Source organism: Calonectris borealis, chromosome 7 (genome assembly GCF_964195595.1).
Source record: "Calonectris borealis chromosome 7, bCalBor7.hap1.2, whole genome shotgun sequence".
Classification (NCBI taxonomy): domain Eukaryota; kingdom Metazoa; phylum Chordata; class Aves; order Procellariiformes; family Procellariidae; genus Calonectris; species Calonectris borealis.
In genome coordinates, this window is record NC_134318.1 from 20,257,802 (window position 1) to 20,283,211 (window position 25,410).

At 41.6% G+C, this 25,410-nt stretch overlaps 2 protein-coding genes across 3 annotated transcripts in view; one reads left to right on the forward strand and one right to left on the reverse strand.

Annotated features, from left to right (window-relative positions):
• The first annotated feature begins 298 nt into the window (after window positions 1-298).
• AP3M1 (adaptor related protein complex 3 subunit mu 1) lies at window positions 299-24,328 on the forward strand. Its single transcript, XM_075155348.1, has 9 exons — window positions 299-412; window positions 9,122-9,397; window positions 10,127-10,298; window positions 12,564-12,701; window positions 14,744-14,829; window positions 15,206-15,339; window positions 16,013-16,220; window positions 17,631-17,775; window positions 19,074-24,328. Exons 2-9 carry the CDS (start codon window positions 9,125-9,127, stop codon window positions 19,172-19,174), a joined length of 1,257 nt encoding a protein of 418 aa, XP_075011449.1. The 5' UTR covers window positions 299-412; window positions 9,122-9,124; the 3' UTR covers window positions 19,175-24,328.
• VCL (vinculin) overlaps window positions 22,104-25,410 on the reverse strand; it is a 63,747-nt gene continuing 60,440 nt past the window's right edge. For both annotated transcript variants that reach the window (XM_075155347.1, XM_075155346.1), the window contains one exon: window positions 22,104-24,726. In XM_075155347.1, coding sequence (XP_075011448.1) covers window positions 24,580-24,726 — 147 coding nt within the window. In that variant the 3' untranslated portion in view covers window positions 22,104-24,579. The remainder of the gene's footprint in view (window positions 24,727-25,410) is intronic.

The window sequence follows — 25,410 nt, forward strand, 5'->3', positions numbered from 1 at the left end:
GCGCCGGCACCGCCACCGGGGGGCGGGGGCGGCGGAGCGGGCGGCTGTGCCGGGCGCCTGACGGGGCGCGGAGGCCGCATCGCCCGCCGCTCCTGCCCAGCGGTGCGCCGCCGCGCCGCCCGCCCGGGTGATTTTAGTGCCTGGAGGCAGCCCCCGTCCCCTGTCCACCGCCGAGGCCGAGGGGCGCCGGTGGGCGGCTGGCCGCGGCAGCGGGGTCGGCGGGGCTGGAGGGGGGGGCGCCCGTTATTCGCCGCTCAGCGCAGGCAGCGCCCCGGCCGCCTGCGCCTCCGCCGGGGGGCGGCCCCGCGCGCTGCCGGGCCTCGCCGCCATCTTGGCCGTTGCCCCGGGAGCGGGACGGGACGGGCCGGGCCGGGCCGGGCCGGGGCGAGCGGGCCGCACCGGGCCGGGGGAGGTACGTGGGGCCGGGGCCGGGGCCGGGGCCGGGGCCGGGGCCGGGGCCGGGCCGCCGACGGAGGCCTCACCGGGGGGCGTTGGTTTCCGTGTTCGGGGGAAGCGGCGGCCGTCGCGGCGGGGCGGGCCTCGCCTCGGCGGCAGCCGCGGGACCCCTGCCCGGCGGGAGCCGCCTGTGCCCGGCCTCATACGCAGCCGGCGGCAGTTCGGGGTGGCTGGAGTCGGACAGGGGTGACGTGCCTGTCAGCGGTGGTAGCGGGAGACTGCCCCGTGAATCCGAGACTTCCCGTTCTACCTGCGTCCGTTTCCTTTGTTCAGTTCTATTTACATACAAAATCATTTCCGTGTTTGAATAAAAAACCTGTTTTCCTGGGCTCTGGTGCGTGTGCAGAACAGCACGGCTTGTGCTGGAGCGAAGGCCCGGCCGGCGCCTGTCAGAGCTGCGGGTGTGCGGGGTCTCGGCGTGAGGCCGGGCGAGGAAGCGGCTGGCCCGCCTTCTGCCCAGGGTCCTCCTCGGATCAGCATCCCAGTCCCAGGGGCATCCACGTAGGTTACTCTAGAACGATAAGCAGTGATGAGAAGGAGGCATTGCACGCAGGGAGGTAATTTAATTTCGTTTTTAGGGGAGATGGCACAGGGCCTGCGGGAGGGATGATGCAGGAACTGCCAGTCAAGGCTATATGCAAAACCTGCAGCAAAGCCACACCGGGAGGGGCAGCAGGAGGGGTAGCACCCAGGTCACCTGAATCTTTTTTCGGCAGCATTGCTGCAAACATGGTAGTTCTGGTCATGCTGTACTTGCTTAATTAGCAAGGGGCTCTGTGAGTGCAGATTTGCGTGATATGTGCTGGAAATTAATCCATTATCATCCGCCACTGTGCATTGCACATCGCTTCTGCCCTGTTCAGTACCTAACGGTAATTGAGTGGAGGCTGTTGCTTCTTTTCTTTTATTTCATTGCTAATCTGCTTTGAAGTAGTACCATCTTTTCAGTATGATGAATGACTTGTACCCACTAGATGTTGATCAGACTGGAGGAATAGCTTCACCATTAAATGTAGCTATTGTATAAACAACCAGGCAAAAATCATACTTGAGTAATGAAAATTCGTGGTCATAGAAGGCAGACTGCAGTATGGGAGAGGAAAAGGTATTTTGCAAGAAAAGCACAAGCAAATTAAATTACTCATGCAAGAGGTAAAATGATGGAAGCAATGTTTTACAAAAGAACTGACTATGCCAGCCATGAGACTGATTCAGCTGGCAGTTCCCAGAAGGTTTGAATTTTACATAGCTTCTCATTTATTAAAAAAAAACATCTGAATGGTATTTCACTGTAAATGTCTAGGATTTAATCTGTGGCGTGTTGGGTGCTAACTCAAAAACGTAAGCAAACCTGGTTTTAAAAAAAAAAAAAATGGCATAAGCAGATTCTTTCCTGTCTGTGTGCACATACCTGAAAATTCCTTGCAGATGGCAAATTAAACACTAAGACCACTCCACGCCCTCTAGTGCTTAATTTTGCTGTCCTTGTCCAGAAATGAAATTTCCTTTTGTGCAAAATAGCTATGCACCAGCTAAGTCCCAGTTACTCTTTCAGACAAAGCTCTGCTTACAAGCAGTTCTGCATTAAAAATCTTAAATAGAAACCTTGTCATGAGGATTCGTGAAAGAGAAATTGAAGTCCTCGAGGTAGAGAGGTCTGAACAGCAGATGACAAGTGGCAGCTGTACTTCATGGCTGTAATAATGGGAAGAAACCAAATTAAACCTTTTTAAAATGTTAAGTTCCTTCCTCTTGCTTCCATTTTCCCATGCTTTTATTTTCCCCCAACTTACAGCTTCCCATATAGTTTTCAAAACTTAGCTAATACACAGAAAATAAGTGAAATCTTTTCTATGCTTATTCAACATAATGCATGAGAGACTGCTTTTTAATGGGGACTTCTTAGAAGATTCTTTAAGACTTAGTATTTGGGAGCCTATTTATTCATATAAGATGGAAGAATTAAAGACTGCTGCTCTGCTCTCTTCTCATGGAAGAGAAGGGAGGTAAAAATGGTTATATGCCTTCTTTCTACCACCTGCATTTGCCCTAGTTGTGGCGGAGTGCACACACATTAGTAAGAGCTGTCATTTACAGCAGGGTTCCAGTGATACTTGTTGGCTCTGATCTAGTATTTCAGTAGTGCATGGCTCTTTGGCGCTGTGTTTGTCCTTTCTGGAACCTCGAATGCCTCTTAAAATAGAGCCTGTGAAAAAGAGCAGTATAAAGCTGGTAGCACTGTCGCTCCGGCCTGTCAGACTTACTGGAGCAGTGAATTGGGAGAGCATGATGGAAAACATCTTTCCAAAGAACTACTGAGACGAGGCTTTTATATGCTTTGATGGAATCCTGCTGCCTTGGCCGTTCAGAGTTCTTCATGGTTTGGCTGGAATATGAGCCTAATTATCAGTCTGTTCCTGAAAATCCCATTGACAGTAAAGGCGTGACAAGATATTCACCTTACCTGTGTCCATTTGGTCCTCCTTTTCATGTAAAAATGTAGTTTTAGCACTGAATTTTTAATTGTTTTGGTGGGTTTTTTTCCTAAGAAATTTGCTTTTTCGGCTTTTACAGTGAAGCTTTCTGTTCTTGCAGATCCCAAAGGGAACTGCAGTTATTCAGGATCTAATATTGTTCGATTATTCAGGATCTAATATTGTTCTGTTGGCAAAAGATGGAACTATCTTGCCAGCAAGTAGAAGATTTATACTGGAACTAAATTGAACAGAGGCGCCATGCAAATGTATTATTGGAAAGCTCATCAGTCAGTAGATGAAATGCTGCACAAATTCTTATGCAGGCTGTGATTGTTATTGGTAAAAGCATGGAGGAAGTTGGAAATTTTGTTATGGATACCAAACACTGATTTAAGACAACTTCAGAGTATTCTCAAAGGACTACTTCCTTTTCAAAACAATTCCAGAAAGTTACTAACAGTGTTTTAAATGAGAGTAAAGATAAATAAATGTATACTGAGCATCTGGGAAGCAAAGTGTTTAGTCTTTAATAGGGATGATCTTGCTGGTAAAATATGCATCTGAGTAGTTGTACAGACACAAGCACTTCATGGTGTTAAGTTAGAGTTGATTTGATTATGGGAATTTTGCTTGACTAACAGAGAGGGACACCAGGCAGTTCTTAAGAAGGGTTGCAAAAATGTTTTTACTTTAATGTGCAGATACCTAAGCTGTGGGCATCTTATAAGTAAAAAGATTATCATATAAGTAAAAAGATTAATGACACTTGAGCAGCAGCAGTAAGATGTGCTAACAATGATGGGAGCCTTACAAAAACTGTGAAATTACAGAACATTCACATTTTAGTAAGATCTGAGACTTCCAGGTGTATCAGTTTGATTCACAACTTCTAATGTTGTGTCAGGGTTGGTCCAGCCAGTTATACATATGTTCAGAGCTGCCATATTGGCTGTCTTGAAAATGTCGTTCAACTATTTAATAGGACTTCTCTTCATTAGGTTTGCTGTTTTAAGAGCCAGTGAATGGAGTTGGGGGGTGGGGAGCAAAGATTGTTTAGTTTTGCCACATCTGTGGCACATTTGTGACACATCTTGAATTTATAGGAAAAAGCTAAACTACCAGCCAGCTGGTTGTGACAAAAATAGTAGCTTTAAAATAGAAATAGAACTGTCTATCTTAGCTTATTTGTTTCTCCAGATTACTTTAAGCATTTGATTACTTTCCATTCGCTTGTCACTAAAAGTTCATTTCCACAGATACATAACAGAGGCTCAGACAGCCCATCCCCACTAATCCTTCCACCCTTCAGAGCAGCTACGCCAAATGCAGGGAACATGGAAGCTGTGGAATACTTTTTCCCAGTGATGGTCCCATTTTGAGCCATTTTCAGTAATTATTACTAGCTCTAAAGGGCATTGCAGAGGTCAGTGATAAATTCCTCGCCTCCTGGTTTTCAGAGCTTTGACTGTAACTCAGCTGAGTGTTATGGAAAAGCAGCTGGTAACAGTATTTCTGCATTAATTACATTTTAGAGTACTTAATTGTAGTTAAGGACGAGCACGTGCAATCAGTCTTTTTCCCATGCTCGCAGCCTCTCCCTCTTGCCAATGAGCTCCACTTTTGTCTTGTGAGCCTGCTGTGACTTCAGTCCAGATGTTCCTCTGCCAAGAGATTGAAAAAACAGTAACATTGCAAAATCCAGATTTAGTCAAAAGGAAAGATACAGACTTGGAAGCAGCGTATTGAAAGCGCCTTAGTTAAAATATTTAGTTCTTCTATGAGGACTTCAAATTCTGTTAGGATGGAAATGACTACAAAGAATCACGCGGAGTTTCGTGTGTCAGAGCAAGGATGGGAAGTCTGTGAGAAGAAGTTGCAAAACCTCTGCTGGGATGCTTGTTGCTGCAGTGCCTTTCAGTCAGGCAGTAGTATGGAAGGCTGTCAGCCTGCTAAAAATGAGCTTGAATGGCTTGCTGAAGATGCAAATAATAATCTTCATACATCTTCAGTCTGCTTCTTAGGTAGGCCTAAAAGCAGAGAGATGGGAGGCATGTCCTTTTGAAATAGTCCTAGAAGCACACCTTCAGTATTTTACATAGAGTGGTTTTGTGCTGCCATCTCAAAGTGGTGTATGTGTACACTGCTGCACAGGTACTCTCATGATTCTTCCATTTTGGTTGTGTGCTTTTGCTACTCTTTTTTTAAACTTACGAACTTTGATTCAAGACCTTTACCCTCAAAGTGTTGCCGCTCTTAACATGCTTTGCTGTTTGGCCACAAGTATTAACTTGACCTACTGGTGTGAGGAATCTTACTATTACTAGATTGATTTCTTATGTTCAGCATTTTTTAATCTTTTTTTCTTTGCAAATCTAATGTTCTGATAAGATAGAAGAAGGTAGGGTACTGAGAAATGAATTCAGGGATGTCTACGCATCTGAAATGAAATCTGGCACTCAAAAAATAGAGTAGCAGGGAAATCTTCAGTATTGGGAGCACTGTAAGTAATTTTTGTTAAATAATAGCTTACCTAAGGTATTTTTGTAGTAGTACCAGGTGTAACGTATCCAACATGAAATCCATCTTTAATTGGCTGGTGCCAATTGTTTGACAGTGTGTGGGATAAATCAAATTACTTAGTCTTGCGTATAATAGACTGATGTCCCCACTGCTGTAAGAGCTTCTTTACTATAGTCAGCACTGGCAGAGGGAAGCGTCCAGACTGAGCTGCCCATTGACTGATAGGGCAGGGTTTGTGCCCGTGGGTCTGCCTGCTCTGTACTTAAGCTGCAAGGAGAAAGCTTCGATTTTCTAAAGCAGTTCAAATTAGCAGCAAATTAGTGTACCGCTGAAAATTGTGAAGGAGGAAAGGAGTGTGTGAGGGGTTTTGAAGGGAACTCATGCTTGAAGCAAAATAATTATGTATCGTGGGAAATCCCATAATTCCTATCTTCCTACTCAGAAGACAAGGTAGGCAGCTAGGTGGGATTTTACTGCCCAGTTTCCACAGATACTGTAAAGCTATGAACTGCCAAGCATCGTCCCCTGGATCAGTTTGCTACTGCAGTTCACCACGAGGCCACACAAACACTGGTATGAACACAGCTGGTACCTAGGCAGCTTGGGGCAGATGAGTAAACGGGCAGCGGTCCAATGCTACCGCCCTTTCTGGCTACCCGTGCCGTCCCTCAACTGCATATCAAGTCGTGGTCTAATATCCTAAGTGGAACTTAGGCAGAAGAAGAGGCCCTGCTAACACAGCTATTTCGTGCACCAGGAGCTGGCTGCGGGCGCAGCAGAATGAAGTTGCTGTATTTAGGTAGCGATTATGTTGGCCTGCTGCACTGCTTGTTAAAAGTATATCGTGACAAATGCAATCATTTCTGATCAACAGAATCTGTATGAACAGATTAGGACAGCAGGACAACTGCTAGGGCTTGAAAACACTCTGTCACACGTATCTGATATACTTTGTCAGAGTATCGTCTGAAGCTGCCTGCAGTCCAGCACAGCTTCTCCACAGTAGGCTGTAGATCAAGTCCTCTGGAAGTGGAGTCTTACCAGTGCTGCTTGTACTGAAACTCTCCTATGCAGCCTTGTGTGCATTTACTAGGAATTGGGTTTTATATTTGTTAACAGATATGCTATTGTATCCACATTAAAATGTACAGAGAACTATTCTAAGCTTTATAGCTGATCACCTTCATATGTTTGGGCTGCCTTGGTGTTGAACAATACTGACATTCAGTGGTTGATTATACTTGCCACCGTTGTGTGACTATCCAGGAGATTTTGGAAGGTTTTAATGTTCAGCACTGGCTAAATTCAGGACGTGTTTAGTTAAACTGGATTAAAGCAATTGTGTCAAGGCTCTTTTATAAGAATGCTGTGCTCACAGTGTTAAAATTGTCTGTTTTTTTAATAAACTAAATTAGAGATTAATTTGGTCCGGGAGAGATACAGTAGAAACACGCAGTAACACTTGGTAGCTTTGTTTCTTTTCCTACTCTTAAGCAAATTGGCAATCACAGTTTCCAAAAGAACTTCCTCTTATGTGCAGTATTGGCTTAGCTGGATTTTTCTGTCCACATTTTGACTCTTGGTCTTTTTGTGTCTACCACCAAAGACAGTGTGCTCTTAGCAGGAGGTATCTAAGACCTGGCAAGGCCCCAGTGAAGATGAGCACATTGCTGTCATGCATGTGAAGGAGCAGCTGGAGTTTAGAATTTGAAAAGCTGGATCTTGGCTCCCTTCCCACATCTGCTGACTTAGGTGGAGGGAAATAGCACGCTAACTACCTTCTTTAGTAGTCCTTTTTCACCTTCTCTGGTGAGCTTTGGAAGACTTACTTTTGTTTTGTCAAGATCTGCAGGGCCAGATCGTTTTTTAGCGTTACAAGTGTGTTGGGAGGTCAGCCTAGTACTCTGGGCAGTTTAGATTCAGACACAGCAACAAGAGCTCACTCTCGATGGAGCTAAGTGCTTATTCCAGTATTTTGGAACAAGGCTTAATCTTACAGTTTTTAGACTCCTTAATATCTCTGTGCGACTGGGCCATTTACATCTAGATGCATCTGTGCCATCTTCACATTTGTGTGCCAGAGTTAATATTAACGAAGGAGCCAATTTTATCTGCATTTTATGGCATGATCCTGGCCAAACATCCTAAGATTAATGAAAACTATGATAGGTTTTTGGTAGATGTGTTTGGCTCCTTTTGGATGTGCAGAGTTGATGGTGGTCTTCCTGTTTCAAGGTGTGGATGCCCAGTAACTGTTTGGTCTCTTTCCAGTCATGTTTTAATTCCTCCAAAGGCTAAATAAACTTCAGTTCAGGATATCTCCATTGCTATCATCTGCCCATTTCCACCACCACCTCTGCGCCAGCTGTAACACTCTCTGGCAGTGTAATAACTTGCATCAGGAAGCTGATCTGACCAGAAACGCCTTTTTCTAGGTCAATTTATGGCTGGATCAGTTTCCTGATACAGGTAATTGCAGAGCCACAGACCTGCTCAAATCAATACCTGGAAGGCAAAAGAGATGAATAGCCAGTGGCAAGGGCAGCTTCTTCAACTACAGAATGAATTTGTGCGGGGTATAAGTACCAGGTTAACTTCACCGTGAGAAGCCAGTGCTTGGGTTACAATTTGTTTGTTTGTTTTGTTTTCTAAGCCTGAGTTTAAACTTGGACCTTATTTTTGTCAGACGGTTATGCTGCAGGTCAGCCAAAGCATTACATGTCTGATGTAAAGGTTAAAGAGATAAACTGAAGTCTGATAGCATTTGTCTGTTTTGTAGATGTGGAGAAAATGGTTTATTCACTTCATTTGAATCAACAACTTAGTTCACTTATTATCTCCATGAAAGTTGAGAAAGGGAATTAGCTTTAAAAAAAGGCAGATGAGCTTCTTGTCCCATGAATAAAATGCAGGGTCAGTGGCTGAGGCATGTTATTTGTAAATCTTTAAAGGTAAAAGAAAAAAGTTACATTCCTTATCCGCAGTTCATACACCCCTTTTTCATGAGTGAGTTAGTTTTTAAGTGTAAAACACCTTATGTAAACATATTTCATGTGCGTCAAGCACATTTGAGGCAATTTTATTCATTAAACCAGATTTAAACTCCTGGTTTTGTGTACTTTTAATGAATTCCAACCCTTTATCCAAGTGCAGCTTGGCATAGATCATAAGTAAAAGACTAATCAGCCAGCAAATAAAAAACACTTTTCTAGTTCAATAGCTGAAAGCTGACAACCTAAAGAGCTATATCTTTAGGATGCAATTCTTAGTTATGTGTGTAAATGTTACTCAAACTCCTCTGTCATAGGAAACTTTATGTGTAAGTTACCCTTACGTGTTGCCAAACTCATGAGAGTCCGCTTTTCTTTAAGAAATAAATTACAAATACCAAATAGGGATGAAAGTGGAAATCAAGGGTGCTAGCTTCTTGCTTACATTGTGATATATGTTAGTGACTTAATCCACTGTGAAATATTTTGTGGTGGAACATTCCTCTAAATAAAGAAAATGCAATTTAAATAAAAGCAGCAAAGCAAATCTTTTTCTTAAATTCACAGTGCCTGTTAATAAAGAATAACTGTTGTAAGAAAGAGAATCTGGGAGAAGAAATAATGTCAATCGTCATATCCTTTTGTTTATTTTAACTTCTTTGAATGTGTTTCCAACAGAAAATGATCCACAGCCTGTTTCTTATAAACTGTTCTGGTGATATATTCTTGGAGAAGCACTGGAAGAGCGTTGTGAGCCAATCTGTGTGTGATTATTTCTTTGAAGCTCAGGAGAAAGCAATCGATGTTGAGAATGTGCCTCCTGTCATCTCAACGCCACATCACTACCTCATCAGCATCTATCGGGATAAAATCTTCTTTGTGTCTGTCATACAGACAGAAGTGCCACCACTCTTTGTAATTGAATTTCTACACCGAGTAGCAGATACTTTCCAGGTCTGTCACCATTAAATAATTTTAAAATTTAAATAATTCCAAGGGAATTTTTGTATAAACTTCTTTTAAAGAAAGGTAATAAACCCTCCTATCAGTGACTTTTTCCTTTGCAATTTTTAAGTCAAGCACTGGTTTATAGAGTACAAAGGAAAAGAAGGTATATTTGGTGTATTAATTTGATTGATAGATACCAGTGCATATGCACTAAACCCCAAATCCCACTTTGTAAATGCTGTCTTTTTTCTGTAAGCTTTTGTACTGTTCATCTTTTATAGATGAACAAGAAGGAGCATGCAGTCATGAAGCACTCTGTAGGGAGGAAGGAGATGCGAAGCATCAGTCGGTTTTCAACCTATTTATTTCACAGATATTGTAAATAAAGGAACCTCTGTGAAGATTGGGCATTGCTAAAAGATAGTCTCCTTACTTTACAAGAGTCTTCTAACTGAAGATGTGTTAAAGTTCACAAGTGGAAGAACCTTTGGGACATATATACTAGTAAACCAGACTACCTTAATTTCACTGTTCACGCTGTCTTTATTTCTAATTAGGTGGTAAATGTAACCTTAACATACGATGCAATCAGACTATAGAAGTAGCTAGTCAGTTGAGGCACTAAAATTCCTTGATATATTGGAGGGTTTCTGTAAGCAAAAAACCAAACAAACTTTTGCAAAGCATTTTAACAGGAATAAAAATCCTCTCCTTTGTAATCTCTGATTTGTTTAGGATTATTTCGGCGAATGTTCTGAGACTGCAATTAAGGACAATGTAGTTATTGTGTATGAACTTCTAGAAGAAATGTTAGACAATGGCTTTCCACTGGCAACAGAATCTAACATATTGAAGGAGCTGATTAAGCCTCCCACAATTTTGCGCTCCGTTGTCAACTCTATCACAGGTATGAAAATAATTAATTTTCAGCAGTGACTGGCAGCTTAAAAACAAAGCTTCATCATGCTTCATAGCTAAAAAATAATATCATATCGGTGTGAATCTGTAAGGTGAGGCCACTGTCCTGCCACTTCTCACAATTAAGAATTGAATAAAAGCAACTTCCTCCTTATTTGCAGTTTATGCCTGGCCCCTTTGATATCCCCAGCGGCACTGTCTGGTCCAGCCACAGCTGCTGAAGTCCCTCAGGAATAGCAGTTCCCAGTACAGACAGCACATACTGGAGACAGGTGCTCTGGGATTGGTACAGAGCTAGCCCCAAGCCTTGAATAACTGAGGGGCATTGGAGAAGGTTGTGCATTTTGTAAGAAATCATTATGGAAAGGTATATTACAGATACCTAATAAGTCTTTGCTGGCTGGGAACAGATTGCATGAAGGGAAACAAATAGCCTGTCCTTAGCCTCCTTCCCGCCCCTACCACCGTCAACATCCATCAAGTTCGGAGCTGCTTTCAGGCTGTTGTAAATGGGTATGTCTTGCACTGACAGAGCCAAATGTCTGTCAGCTGAGGTGGTGGAATCTGCTTGTCTGGCAAGCGGGTGCAAGGGAGGTAGGCCATGAGATGTCAGATGGGGTCAGATACATGTGAGATGTTCGCTTGTACATTGTGTTAGAGAAGGGTAGTAGGTGGGCTGCAGGCCACACAGAGGTAGTGCTTGGAGGAGCTGGTCTTTAAGGTAGCACACGTGGTTTAATCTTTGAGTATAAATCTTAGCAGTTTTAATTTCCTGGTTTTGGGTTTTGGTTGTGTTTTTTTTTTTTAATACGGTTTTGGATGGTGGTAGTTATACTTATGAAAAATATCCATGACGTTAAGGGACTACTGCACCACTATAAGGGGAATTAAGACTCCTGAAGCCAAGGGTTGCCGCATCAAATCCTCTTGTTTTATCTAAAGCCTTATTAGAATTCCCTAGGAGCCTAAAGCGCTTGCCCAGGGCAGCCTGCTGAGCGGGTGGGAAACGGCAGCCTGAGGGCTCTCCCGCCTGCCTGGCCTGGCAGCCCAGCCTGCGTAGCACTGCTGCACCCTGCAAGGCTGCTGAGGGACACGAGGCACGGACACGGCAACTGCTCCCCTTCAGAGATGCAGTGGGAGTGAGGAAATGGTTGCAAGTCCTCCCTCATGCGTTACAGCACCAGGGTGGACTTTGGGAGGTGTTTTTCTGTGTGAGTTATTTTACTAGCTCAAAAGAATGAAAACTCCTGTTTTCTGCCTGCTAGGAGAGGGCTACCCAGCAGGTTGTGTAGAAATGATAACCTGGCTGCCAGCCTCTCAGTGAAGCTGTCTCACGTGGCAGGACACACTACCACATTCATTGCACTAAAGGGCACAAGCAAGCGTGAGCCGTGGCCCTGTCCTGAGACCTTCTTCTGGCAGAGGGAGTTGTTTCCAGTATACTGGGATTCCAAGATCAGTCACCTAAGCCCCAGAAGTGATAAGATTTTTTTTTTTCTTTTTCAAGAATCATCAGTTTACTTTGTAACTAGGTGGCTCAGGAAGCCCTTTTCTCACACTGGGTGGTATTAAGAACCAGGAGCCAAGGGTGACAGCAAGGCCAGGATCGGGATCAGATGATAACAGGGTCATCTACGGCTCAGCGATTGCCAGGAGAGTCCATCGTGATGACACAGGTCAAGTGAGAAAGTCAAGTCTATGGGCCAGGGTCTGGATCAATTTGGCACATGGTCAGGTGTAAACGTGGCTGTCATGTTGCTGCAGGGTAGCTCAGATGGGTACCAAGGGTGAGAGCCTCAGCCTAACAACAGCTCCCAAGCAAAGGGGGTTGGAGCCCTCCCTAAGGCTTCTCCAGGTCTTTCTTCATAACAACTCTTATCAGTAAATCAGCCCTGAAGTCAGACAGCTAAAACTCTCAGGAGAAGGGGGAAGAGTGCTTAAGGCCCTCACAAGGAGTTGTAATGTCTTGAATTGTAATGATTAAATCCTTCACAGATCTAGCCCCACATCTACTCCTACTCAAACCTCCTGCTGACTTGAGCCTTGTATTTTGCTGTTACAAGTATAGTCTGAAAACCGTAAGTCTGGACACATCCTTAAAGTGTATTCACATCACCTAATGAATGAAATTTTAGTGGTCTAGGTTCTAGTCTGCAGTTCTTGGGGGCAAATCTTGCTTTGATTCTTAATTTTGGCAGTTGAAACATTCCTCTTGTAATTAATTACTGATTTTGAGTTCCTTTTCATTTTTAAGGCAGTAGTAATGTGGGTGACACGCTTCCCACCGGACAGTTGTCCAACATTCCTTGGCGCAGGGCAGGGGTAAAATACACAAACAACGAAGCCTATTTTGATGTCATTGAAGAAATTGATGCGATTATAGACAAATCAGGTAAGATGCCTTGCAAACTCATTTTTGTTTGTTGAATGTGTTTACATTTACTGATGTAAATCTGCTGATGTTCAGAGAGAATACAGTCCAACACCTTTTTGCCTGTGTTTTATATACATGAATCTATATCTTAAATAGAAATATACAATTTACAATAGAAATATACAATTTAAAATTATGTGCCCAAGTGTATTTCTTCAGTTCATCTTAAAATAGCAGTATCTCTAGGCTGCTTCAAGAACATCCACAAGAAATATTCTGTACTTAGATGTTTTCTCTTTGTATATTGATTACCTCTTAAGAGATACAAATGGAAAAAAACAGTGGAAGTTTTAAATGTGATGAGAAAATTATCTTCCATTGTTTCTGCCAGCAATTTACTGTAGTCCTTGTAGGCCCTCAAATGAGCAAGACAAAAGCTTTCATTAGTTTTCTTCTGATAGCAAGACAAAACTTGGTGCAAAATATCTGGACAGTATTGTTTTTCTTATATATAAACTGGAGCCAGATATTATGAAGCATAATAATAGTCGTTTCTTTTCTGTAAATGAAATGTGGTATCTTCAAATACAAAAATCTTTAAGCTGAGATTTAACTCTGAGGAGGAATCTGATAACTTTCGTGTCAATGTTGCTAGTGCCACGAAGTAGAAAAAACTGATCCACAAAGAAAACTGCTATGCTGTGGACAGGAGCCTGCTGTTTTGTTCATTTATTGGGGCCATCAGTTACTAAAGCTGAAGACTGCATGACACCATTTTGTGGTGGTATCAGGCAGGGAGCAAATCTCTGATTTCTTCGTTCAGTGCTGCTGTTGCAGCAATAGTCAATGTTGTTTTGGTTCCATACACCAATTCCACAAAGGCTTTGGCCACCATTGAACTGGATAGTCATAAATAGCTATTGTGCAGCTCTTACTCTCGCCATCTTAAAACTAAAAGAAGGGGGCAGTCACAGTCAGAACACCCTGACGGCTGTGTTACTCTCCTAGCTCAATAGGATTCCCAAGAGTAGTATGAGTGCTTAGTCTGAGGAGTTATAATCAAGACCATATTTGTATTTTTGTATGTATTTCAAGCCCAGTCAGTGTCCACTGAGAGTTTAAATTTCTGGTTGAGGATTCACTGCAGCAGTCATAGCTACTCTTTTCTGCTCCAATCCCTTGGGGACTAGTAATGCAAGAACTTTCTTCCTAACCTTCACTAGGACTAAGAAGTAGATAAGGTTGCTCCCCTAGAATAGAGATGTTATCTTGTTTCATAGGGATATGGTTAACTGCTTTCATCTGAAACAGGATCCCTTCTTTTCAGGCAAAGTATTAACCCACAGTTTCTCCTTCCCCTTGACTAAATCAGCAATAGTTTCTACATATCTTCTAAAATAACATTTGCTTGTAGAGCTAATTAGTCCAGAGTCCTGCTCATGCCTTTCTGTCCTTATAGGGCATTTAAGGAATTGAGCCTTTCCTGGGTAAGATGCTTGGTATTCTTGCTTTGGGGTTTTGGTTTTGGTTTTTTTTGCTATAGATTTATTTAACATCAAGATGAGTATGTAATCCCACTGTTAAACAAGCCATGCTTGTGAAAGCCAAGGCTACCTGGAGCTTCATAGCACAAACTTTCTGTGTTTTGATGCTGGCTGTTGTTTCGATGTGCTTCAACTTCCCTGCACCACTACAAAACTTGCTAGTTTCCTGGAGACAGGGGACAGGCATGAAAGACAGGAAGATTCAGAGCTTGCATATTCTGAAATTCTTATTTGCTCATTGCTGGCAACCAGTTCAAGCACATCCAGTACAAGTCCTGTGTGACAGCTGGCACAAGTATAATTAGCTGATTTGGGACAAGCTGTTTGCTCTGGCTCATGCATTTTAGCAAGCTGCCCAGGCCACAGGTAACTGGAATGACATTTCCTATCTGTGCTTGCCGTGTTCTTGAGTGTTGTGCAAATGTCATCTGTGCCCTCTAGCTGCACTTCACAACGTTTGTTAGGCCCTTGATAATAATGTTAAGTCAAGTGTCTTTTTTTTTTTTTCCCCTGCAGGTTCCACAGTCTTTGCAGAAATCCAAGGTGTTATTGATTCGTGTATTAAGCTCTCAGGAATGCCAGATCTTTCTCTGTCTTTCATGGTAAATTTAGCATATATTTGGGAATTTTAATTGCTCAGGATTTATTTTTCTTAATGATCAGATTTAAAGAATTTTAAGAGCGCAATCACTAATTCATGTGTTACACATATGAAAACCAGTAAGTTTTGCATTATATTGTAGAAGTTGCTGCATTGCTCAGTAGCCAGAATGGCTTTTGTCTGTACATAAAAATACACTAACAGGAACTGCTGTACCAGGTCAGATCAGAAATCCATCTAGCTCAGTAACGTGTCTCAGGTAATGGCTAGGCATGATACTTGGAGTCTAAGAAATAGGAATTGGGTAGAGTTCAGTAGCTAGTTCAAACTGTTGATACTTGATGAGATTTCACTTAGCACTTTGCCGCTACTTACAGAACCCACGGCTGCTGGATGACGTCAGCTTCCATCCATGTATTCGGTTCAAACGCTGGGAGTCTGAGAGAGTCCTTTCCTTTATTCCTCCTGATGGGAATTTCAGATTGATCTCCTACCGTGTCAGTTCACAGAAGTACGTTTCCCTTTAGACACGCTGGTCTTCAGATTACCATCTACTGCTTTCCATCTGAGTAACTGCAGATTTCTCCTTGTTACGGGGGGAATTTGCCTTGTTGCTAAAATGCATGGTCTCAGATTTTGTCTCATCTGTTGCTCTGTCCGCACTAAAACAAGAAAACAGTTTTTCAGTGAGCTGCTGATACTCAGCAATCATTTTTCAGTGGGATAAACCACACATGACACTAATATAGGGCTATTAATTCCTGGTAATCATTGTTGCTGCTAGGTGCTTGTGGCTAAGTCTCTGTATACATAGAGGACTCTGATCTTCACAAAAAGAATAAAGCAAAAAAGTGTAAACTGCAGATACTTGCAAACTAAGTCTGATTTGACTGGTGGCTGTTCTGAGAATTGGCTCAGTGAGATTACTTTAAAAAAAATAAACGGAGGGAAAGAGATTAGGACAAGTGATTTGGAAGAAAATCTTCTTTTCCTGTGATTTCTCTGCTAATAAAATCACTTCAGCAATGATGTTGAAGAGCTGAGTATCACTTTTCACTTTTGAAAAAAACTGGTTCTAACTTGAATACCTGCCAGAAACACAAGAACTATTTATGAGAAAGAGCTTTATTTTCTCGAGCAGAGAAGTAGCCAGGATGCGTTCAGCTACTGTCTTCTCTTTTCAGCTTAGTGGCAATTCCTGTATATGTGAAACACGTGATCAGTTTCAAGGAAAATAGTTCTTCAGGAAGATTTGATGTTACCATTGGACCAAAACAGAATATGGGGAAAACGGTAGAAGGAGTTGTCATGACAGTTCACATGCCAAAGGCCGTACTTAATATGAACCTCACTGCTACACAAGGCAGCTATACGTTTGACCCAGTTACTAAAGTAAGTCTTAAGTTTTTGTTTTATATAAATATCTAAGACGACATTAGAACAAGTCATGCATATTGCGGAGCACTGGAGCAGTGTTCCACACTTAGCAGAAAACTTTCCCTTCAGCGTATGTTTATGAATTAAAATCTTCTCTTTAAAATTTACTTTTTCAAATTTAGATACACACCAGTTGTGATTACTGGTTTTACCAGTCTCCTTTCCCTTCCCTTCCCCTCTCCCTTTCCTTCCTCTCTTTTCCCCTGCTCCTTCATCCCCCTAATATTTTTCTTTAGTGGATGCAACAGTATTTTGCTGGTGGTTTCAGCTATGGTATATTTTGCAATTTATGTTCTTTGAAACATACTTACCTGCAGTAGACTTGAAAATAGGTAGCCAGAAAAACAGGGATCAGGAGAAGAAACCTCGTCGAAAAGATCTGCTTGAAGACACACAGGAAGGAGAACAAAGGGTCTGAAAAACTGTATCTTGGGAGTCCTGCTTTCTTGCCTCTGAGCTGGGGTTTGAGACTTAAATTTCCTAAAGCTCCTAAAGCTTTTTAGTACCGAGGAACCATTTTGCTGAAATGCAGTCTGAGCCAAACCATTCTGCTGGCTTGAACACCATGCTCTGAGCTTTCTGCTGCCCTTGGAGTATCTCAGTCAGCAATTGATTTGAATTGTAAGTGAAAGCTCTCCAAGTAACATTTTGTTTCAAAAAGAACAGATCTTGATCGTTTAAAAACAAAAACACCAACAAAACCACTTGAAGTCTCCTTTCCTCTCTGCAGAAATAAATTATATTGTGCTTTTATCAAGAGTTGGGATAACTAGGTGGATTGTAACTGCGAAAGTTTGTAGAAGTAGGGAGAACTGAGGGTTTTCTGCATTTATCGACAATTTTCAGTTTATGATAAGAACAAAAAAAAAAACCCTCTTGTGGGTGAGTAAAGGGCCAACTTGGTTCCATGTATCTTTTTTAAAGTGTAAGAATCAATGGGAAACAAGTGACCCTTAGGAAAATTACTCTAACTTAAACATCCCCCTTTGCCAAGTTCCTTGCTCCTTGTCCTCCTCATTCTCGTGTTTTAAGTTCCTACGACCCTTGTGCTGGTTACTCTCCTTGCTTCATGGATCTAGCCAACCCAGTCTGACAACAGGAACAATCACCATTACTAAGGGAACAAGACGTAGTAAGTGCTCAGACCAACTAAGGAACGCTGACAGGACAAAAGAAATGCCGGGAAAGAGAAGACACCATACCTGCAGGAGCCCTAACCGTGCCATCTCCCGGCCAGTGGGATAATTCTCAGGGCTACCAGGCTACTTTCTGTACCCAGCCTGCAAACTAAAAGCTTGACATGAACTTGACCTCATAGGTTGTTTTCTAGAAAGCTGCTGCTACTATTGTCTCTTTCCTGACAAGGTGTTAACATGGGACGTTGGCAAAATTACCCCTCAAAAGCTACCAAACCTGAAGGGCATAGTGAACCTGCAGTCTGGAGCCCCCAAGCCAGAGGAGAATCCAAGTTTAAACATCCAGTTTAAGATACAACAGCTTGCAATTTCAGGTGAGTGGGTGGGTGTCACATGAAATTGGTACTGATGGAATGAGTAGCAGGAGGAAATTAAGTGGGAAACTGTTAATCTTTTAATTGGAGATGCTGATCTGAAGTCAGCTTGGTCCAAAAAGGTAAAGCCTGGTTTACCCAAACCTGACAGTTACCCTTGCTGGAAGACTCCCTTGCTGAGAACTGTGAATTCCCAATTGTTTTGCTTAAGAAAGACTGTGACAAGTGGACAGAAGAATGGATTTTTCTTTGTTGACTTGTGCATTAAACTTGCAAATTTATCCTTTTAGTGAAGTGATGGATGATGATTTAGCATGCTGCTCTTGACTTGCTTTAGCCTTGTATCACTAAAGCCCTTTCTAGTGGTCATTAATTTTAAAGAATGTCCTTCTTATTCTTTCCTTCTGGAGCTGGTTAGTTTTTCATCTTCAAAACAATCTGCAAGTAAAATCAGAATAAAGTCTATAGGGTAAGTGCAAAAGTAAATTTAAAGCAAACAAGGCCTCAGTCTGCAAACACTGAAATCATGCAAGTTGACCACATGTAAAATAATCCTGCAAGCAAGCTTTGCAGGATTAAGACCCTTACAGAGCAAAGACTCACATTTGGAAAGGAGGAGGATGACTGAAGGCAGTAGTTGAGAATTAGGTACTACATGTAGTACCTTTCTGGGTAGGTACCAGGCTATGGTCCTTTTGCTTCCTAGGCTGCTTTGCTGAGTGAGTAATGGTTAGTCCTTGTGTAACAACAGAATCCTGCAGTTTCCTCTTAGACTTGCAACCCACTAGGTTAAATCTAGCAGAACATAGTGGATCGAATGGCTGGATGCCAGAGCTAATGGACCTGTGAGAAAGCAGGGGACAACCTGAAACTGTTAGGTAATTAATAGCTACTGGTGTTCCTCAATTAATAGCAGAGGGATTGCTGGTCCTTGCAGTTACAATTTAGAGTGAAAAGAATTCTAAAACTTGTCCTTTGCTTCACCTACATTATTGAAAACGAGTGCAGTGTACGGGAGCTGTGGAAGATAGACTCATTTGTTCAATAGTTCATCCCTTGGAAGGAGGGTGTTGGCTCACTGAGTAGGACAGAAAAAAGTTGTTGCCCTGCCAGGGCAGCTATGAGAAGGTGACAAGAATGGCCTCTTCTGCTGTTTCAAACCGGATGAACTTGTGAAAGGAGGGAAATCAGCTTCCTAACCGATCTTAACATGCTTCAAGAAAGCAGGACTTTTAAACAGACTGACATGATTTCTAGCATTCTACTTTTAACTTTGTATTCGTTTTTGTCTTTTTCAGGACTGAAAGTGAATCGCCTAGACATGTATGGAGAAAAATACAAGCCTTTTAAAGGTGTCAAATATATTACAAAAGCAGGAAAATTCCAAGTCAGGACATGAGAAGATGCTCTACTTCCAAGAGGAAATTCCCCTTGAAAGAAACTTGACTGCTTAGTGACTTATGTTGCTATTAATTAGGTGCCAATTAATTAATAGACACTGATTAGTTTGGGATCAAAGCATTTGTGCACAGCAGCTCTTAAAATGAAAGCATAGCTTAGTTTTTCTTAATATGGCTTTAAAATAAGGTACTTTTTTTCTAATACACCTTCACTCTTTTTTTACCGAGTTGTTGTGCTGCTGAGTAGTTTGATATAGGTGATCCACAAAACGTCACAAACACTACACTGCCAGTCAGATACCAAAGCCCAGAGGCCAAGCACATTGTGAAGGCCAGACAGGCCACTGGAAAAGTCCTGTGGTGGCACGTTTTGCTGCTGCAGCCGCCTGCAAAGAAAACTCAGCTATTCTCACAGCCAGCGGCAAGCTGGCATTCCACAAAGCATCACATAATCCCTTCAGAAATAGCAGCAGTAAGAGGAGCAGGGGTCCCACAGGGGCCTGGGACATAGCAAGTGTCACTCCTGAGAAAGAGCTTCTGATAAGAAAAAAATAATTTCCTTGTTGTTTACAAGAAATCGCCTTTCTTAAGAAGCATTTGCCTTAATCAGCTTTCATTTGTGCCATCTGCAGATGGGCTGATAAAAATAACATTCTGCATTAAATCTGAGAGGTGATTGTTGCTTCAGTAATCCACTTTCTTTCCATTCAATCTCATCGTCGCCATCATTTTTTTTTTAAGAATACAGTTGCAGAGAGTAAGATCTATTTTTTATGTGAAGCCTTTGCTTTGATTTAGGTATTCCACTTGTTCGAAGTGGATGCCACCAGATTTGTGCCATGTGTACATTGGAGCGTAGCTTTTTAGATAGCACAATAGAAGTGTCAAGTGTATTTAATGGTTGTGTGCTTTAATGTTATGAAATAAAGGGAACTCTACTGCAAATACATCTTCTCTTGTGAAATGTTTGTGCTATTGTAAACTATTTGTGATGCTCTTAAGCAGGAGACAGCTGATATACAATTAAACGATGACTGTTTGCTACATCTTTAATGAACTTGGATCACTGTGCAGCTACTTAAAGTTTAGAAAGGGCATTTAGGAGCATGGCAGGTAAGCTCCCTTTCATATTTTTTATTTTTAAATGGAGAACAATTAATGTTTAGATTATGACATTTCAAAGACAACAGTGATGATACAAAGCTGACTAAACTTTTCCTTATACACCAGCATAAACTTGTTATCTCTATAAACCGATACGTGCTCCACAGTACCTGTCAGGTTTCAAACCATACATTTGGTCAGTACATAGTAGGCTGGGAAACCCAAGTTCAGAATTGAGGAAGGGTGGGACACCGGAGAATCTTTGTTTCCCTAACCTATTTGGCTTACAAATTGATTAATAGGTGCTAACTTTGCTTCGGATGAAGAATAGGAACTAAAGTCATTCAGTAGTCAAAATTTCAAATACTGGGACAAAAAATGATCCAGTCTGAAAAAAGGAGGGGGAACCATTCTGAACACTGGCAGCAAGCCAGTAAGAAAAGAAACGAGCATGTATTCTCTATTGCTAACTTTGGCGGTATCACTAGGGTAAACTTGGCCACAGACAACCATTTTATTTTGAATTTCTGAAATTACAGTAGATACGTAACTGGTAACGTCCCAGGCTTAAGTCTAAGTAGCTAGAGCCACTCTCTGCACTATCAGCCTGGAAATCCTGCAAGATCTCCTTTCAGAACTGGCACCATTACTGATACAGGACATAATGTAACATCAAAACTGGCTAGCCTTAGCACCTGAATTCCCTTCAGCATGTCACAGAACAAGCCTTGCCACCCTTCTGCAAATCAGGCACCAGGGAAGCATGCACAAAGCTGCTGTCTCTGGAAAAGCTTTGATCCATACTTCACAGCACACCACCAGAAGTCGCTGTCAACGAGAATTACGCTCACCTGGTAGGAAACCACCCTGAGCATGAAGATGGTTTCTGTCAGGGAAATGGTGTTTGTTGTGGAGGCTTATCCCTTTTGCTGTAGGTGTGCTGGCTCCTGCCATTTCTCCAAACACAGGAAACTCAACTGCAGAATCTGCAGAACACAGAATCTGTGCTCGTATTCTCCCTGTTAAAAAAAAATTGCGCCAGCACCGCTATGAATAGTACAGCTTAAGAAATCAGAGGATGTCCTTATTGAGGAATTGGTACTGCCAACTTTTGATCTCCCCTTCTCTAGGTGTCCAGCTCTGGGAGTGCTGACAAAGGTGACTGTGTCTCAGGTTCTCATCCTCCCTCAGATACAGAAAGAACTGTGTGAACAGTACGAAATCTGAATTTTACCTATTACTACAAAATCCCAGATGCCTTCCAGCACTGTGGGACAATGTTTGGTCCTACAGCACCAATAAACGTTGGTTCCACGAAGTCAGAACATTATGTGTGCTGGTAGAAATTTTTAGCGAGAAAAAGTGTTTGTAAGAGGTTCTTACTGTGAAGGAGTGAAGGAAACAGTACAGTAATTCTACACTAATCGCTCTTGCGTTCAATTTGTGACGTAAAATTCAGATTAATGAGGTGTTGGCCAGAGCAGCAGTTCTTCCCTTACTGACAGGATCAGGCAAATCCCATTTCAAGTTTTCAGAACCTTGTTCAGTGCTACTAGAACAGATGACCATCAGGCTTCTGGAAAAACTCCCGTTTTCTCCCACTGGACCACGGCTTCCAGTAAGTTCTTTAATTACTAGTTTTATGGGCACAAAAGACAGAAACAACTTGTTTTAATCTTCGCCTGTTTGAGGAACTTTGCACTTTTTTCTGTTCAGAATAGGTAGAAACAACTGTTCTTTTGCTTTATATTTTTGCTGCTTTAGCTTTTTGCTGCTCTTGTTACAGTGTTACCCATTGCTCCGTTTTCATTAATACTCACAAGCTGACATTTGTACAAATGTGTTTTTATTGTTTTAACAGAACCAAAGGAAGGTTGAAAACATTAGACTATACAATACATTTTGGTTTATAAACAAAGTTTTATAGTGGTAAAACATTTCTAAGTGACATTCATGGTCTTTTTCAAATTTTTGCTGCATTTCAGGTCTGAAGACTAATAGTGTTCAAAACAGCAGTAATTGCATAAGGTGGACAAGTCTCTTAGCTTCTACAAAACAGTTCAAGAACTTATAGCAAACATTCTGGAAGAATATCAAAGGCAACCATGACTCATAACTTTCCTGCAAACATTCCCCAATAAACAAAAAGTGATCTTTGGCATAAACAATTATGTATTAAAGGCATTAGTAATATTGCATTAATATCAGTCAAGCAACTAAACAGTGATGCTAAAAAAAAAAATCTCACAGAGAAGCCTGAATGGGAGGGGAGGAGAAAATGTGAGGAGCATTGAAAAGTAATACAGGAAGACTATTTAGTAAATCCCTTAAAAATAACCCCTACCCATTCAGTGTTATTTACTATTAAATAGAAATTACTACATTACAATTATGTTAAAGATCTGGTATAAACCAACCAAATGCAAGACATTCAGGTTAAGGCTCTGGCACCCTTTCCTTCCTCTTCCTGTTGCAGGGAATTGCAGGACGAGAATACCAAGGAAAGATCCCAAGTACCACGTATTTCATAACACCCAGACACAAGGAGTGAATTAAAGACAAACGCGTGCTTTCTCTTGCTAAGGTCAGTTTGAGGCAGATGTATTATAAACAGTTTAACTTCCCTTTTTAGGTAACAGTGCAGTGAAGGGGGGGTGGAGGGGAGAAAGTCCAACTGTAGAATAACTGTTGCAGACAGGTAAAGGACAGCCGACTGTATTGTGTGTCTCTTTGAGCTGTTAAGACTACGCAGTTTTTCCACAAGAGCCCTTCTATTAAAGGTGGTTTGATCATCCAACAATTTTCAGCAAATTAAGAGGGCATCATGAGGTCAGTGCTGATCGCAGGAGTCTGCAAATGTTTCTTGCAAATGTGCAGAGACTCATTCTAAAACATAATTCTGCTTTCTGTCAAATGCCAAAAGAGACTATGGAGCAATTGAATGTGTGTGTGTGTGTGTGTGTGTGTGTGTGTGTGTATATATATATGTGAAGGCATGTTCAGTTATGGAAGGATAAAAGCATCCCAAGTCTATTTTAGTAACAGAGTGGGGGGATTTTGTGGGTTTTTATTGTTGTGGTTTTGTTTGGTTTTGTTTTTCTTTAAAGATACAGTAACACTTCATCCAATTCACTATTACTAGAACTTGAACAAAGATTTTGAGCCTCCAAATATCAAAAACAGTAAAAATACCCTAGTATGTTTAGCATTAGGAACCACCGTTTTCTGGTAGCCATCAGGCTACCTAAAAAGGGTTTCATGTCCTGCAGTGCTTGGGTTTCAAAAAGCTTATGCTTTGTTGGAAACAAGGGCAGTGAAGCAAAAGGTCTTTTTTAATTGAATATCTTTATCTTTTAATTTCCACCTTGAGTGGCTGGAATAACGTTAGATGGAGGGAAGAGGAAAAAAAGAATAATTGCATGTGCTCATTTGGTTTTCAAAAGGAAGGAGACAGCATGTGGCATTTCCTGGTCCTGGACATGCAGCTAGCTTAAGAGAGCCAGGATTTTTCAGCTCAATACATTACTGAATTGAGCAAGAAGGAAAGAGTTCTGAGATTTAAGGTCTCCAGCTGTAAGGCTCAAGCTGTCAGCAGTGTGCCACTAACATCCACTCCAAAGCATTTCAGTACAGTACAAGTTCTGGAATGCCTACCTACTACAGGGTGACGAGGGTGACAAAGACAGCTCCAGTTTTTGTTAAAATACTGTTGCCAGGCAAAAATCAAAAGCAAAAAAATATCATTTCAGACATGGAATTTCAAATTGTCAATTTACAACCATTCCGCTGCCCGCCCTTTTAACTAAAACCCCCACACCTTCCATCATTTCTGCATGATTTAAGAACAGCCAGCTAAAATCCTGTTGAAAAGTTGAATGTTTTAGGGATAATCATTGATACAGAAAAACTGCCAAGTCACCAATAGTGTCCTAGACTCTCAACACAAGCTTGAAGTGAGGTCCATGTTTTATATCATCACATGGAAACTACTGGAATATACAGTGCATAAATGAAATGTGCTTCTGGGAGTACAGAATTCATGAAAAGAATCTTCAAAAGCGAAAAAAAAAAAGGATAAGAACTGTCTACTATTGGAAGCAATTTTGAGGTGTTTGATATCAAATGCATTCCGAAGACATTTGAAATGCATTCTCTTATAATTCATACCCTTAGAATGGGGCATTAGCATAAGGTAATCTTAAGCTCATGTATACAGCACCTTTTGCTGTGAATACATCTCTTCTGTTTCCAAAAAAAAGGCATCTTATGTTACAGAAAACAATACTTATGTGCCAAGTGTTTACTGATACCATGGGGTCTTTCTGACCCAGCGAAGAGTGAATCCAGCATCTGTTCTTATCTTAATAGATGCTGCTTCAGCTTCTCTCACAGTTTCCTTCACAGACTGCATGAGATTCTGGGCATTATGAACCAACATCTCAGTTGCCTGTCAAGAAAAAGAAAAATTTCCAATGTATTAGTAAATACCATGTTTAGGACAGTAGCACGGAAACCCACTATGCATGGGGACTCCCAGTGCAAGCATTAAGTCAGTCGATTGCTGACTTAAACTATGAAAGAGTAAATGAAACAAGTAGTCTCTTCCAACGAGCAAGTGTTATCCTGACTCACAAGACAACCCTCCCATTTCTCAGTGTATATTTGTGCAAAATCTGAATAAAAGCTTAGTGTCTCAAACTAGAATAATCTCTCTCAGAAGCCAAAACTGCAGGATTTCAACTGAAAACATGCATTGGAAGCTATCAGAACTGCAAGACAAGTACTCAAGATGTTGCTGGAGAGTACGTATTTTCACTACAATCCACCAGAGGGTGATACTACTCCTCCAATGTTAAACCTGCTGTATTTGTAGAAGCAAGTTCTTTCGTTAGCTCGCTTTTTACTGTTAAGTCAAGGAGATTTCAAATATAAAAATTTGAACCAAAGGAGCTTTTTGGCTTGGGAAGGATTGATGTTCCTCTATTAAACTGTAGTTTTTGAGCCAGATACCAAGATGCCATACTAAAATTATTTTCACTAAACAGCTGAGGTAAGCTTCCAAACATTGAGTTCCCAGAACACATCCGATACTACATATTATATATTTTTCCCCATAAAACTGATCAACAAC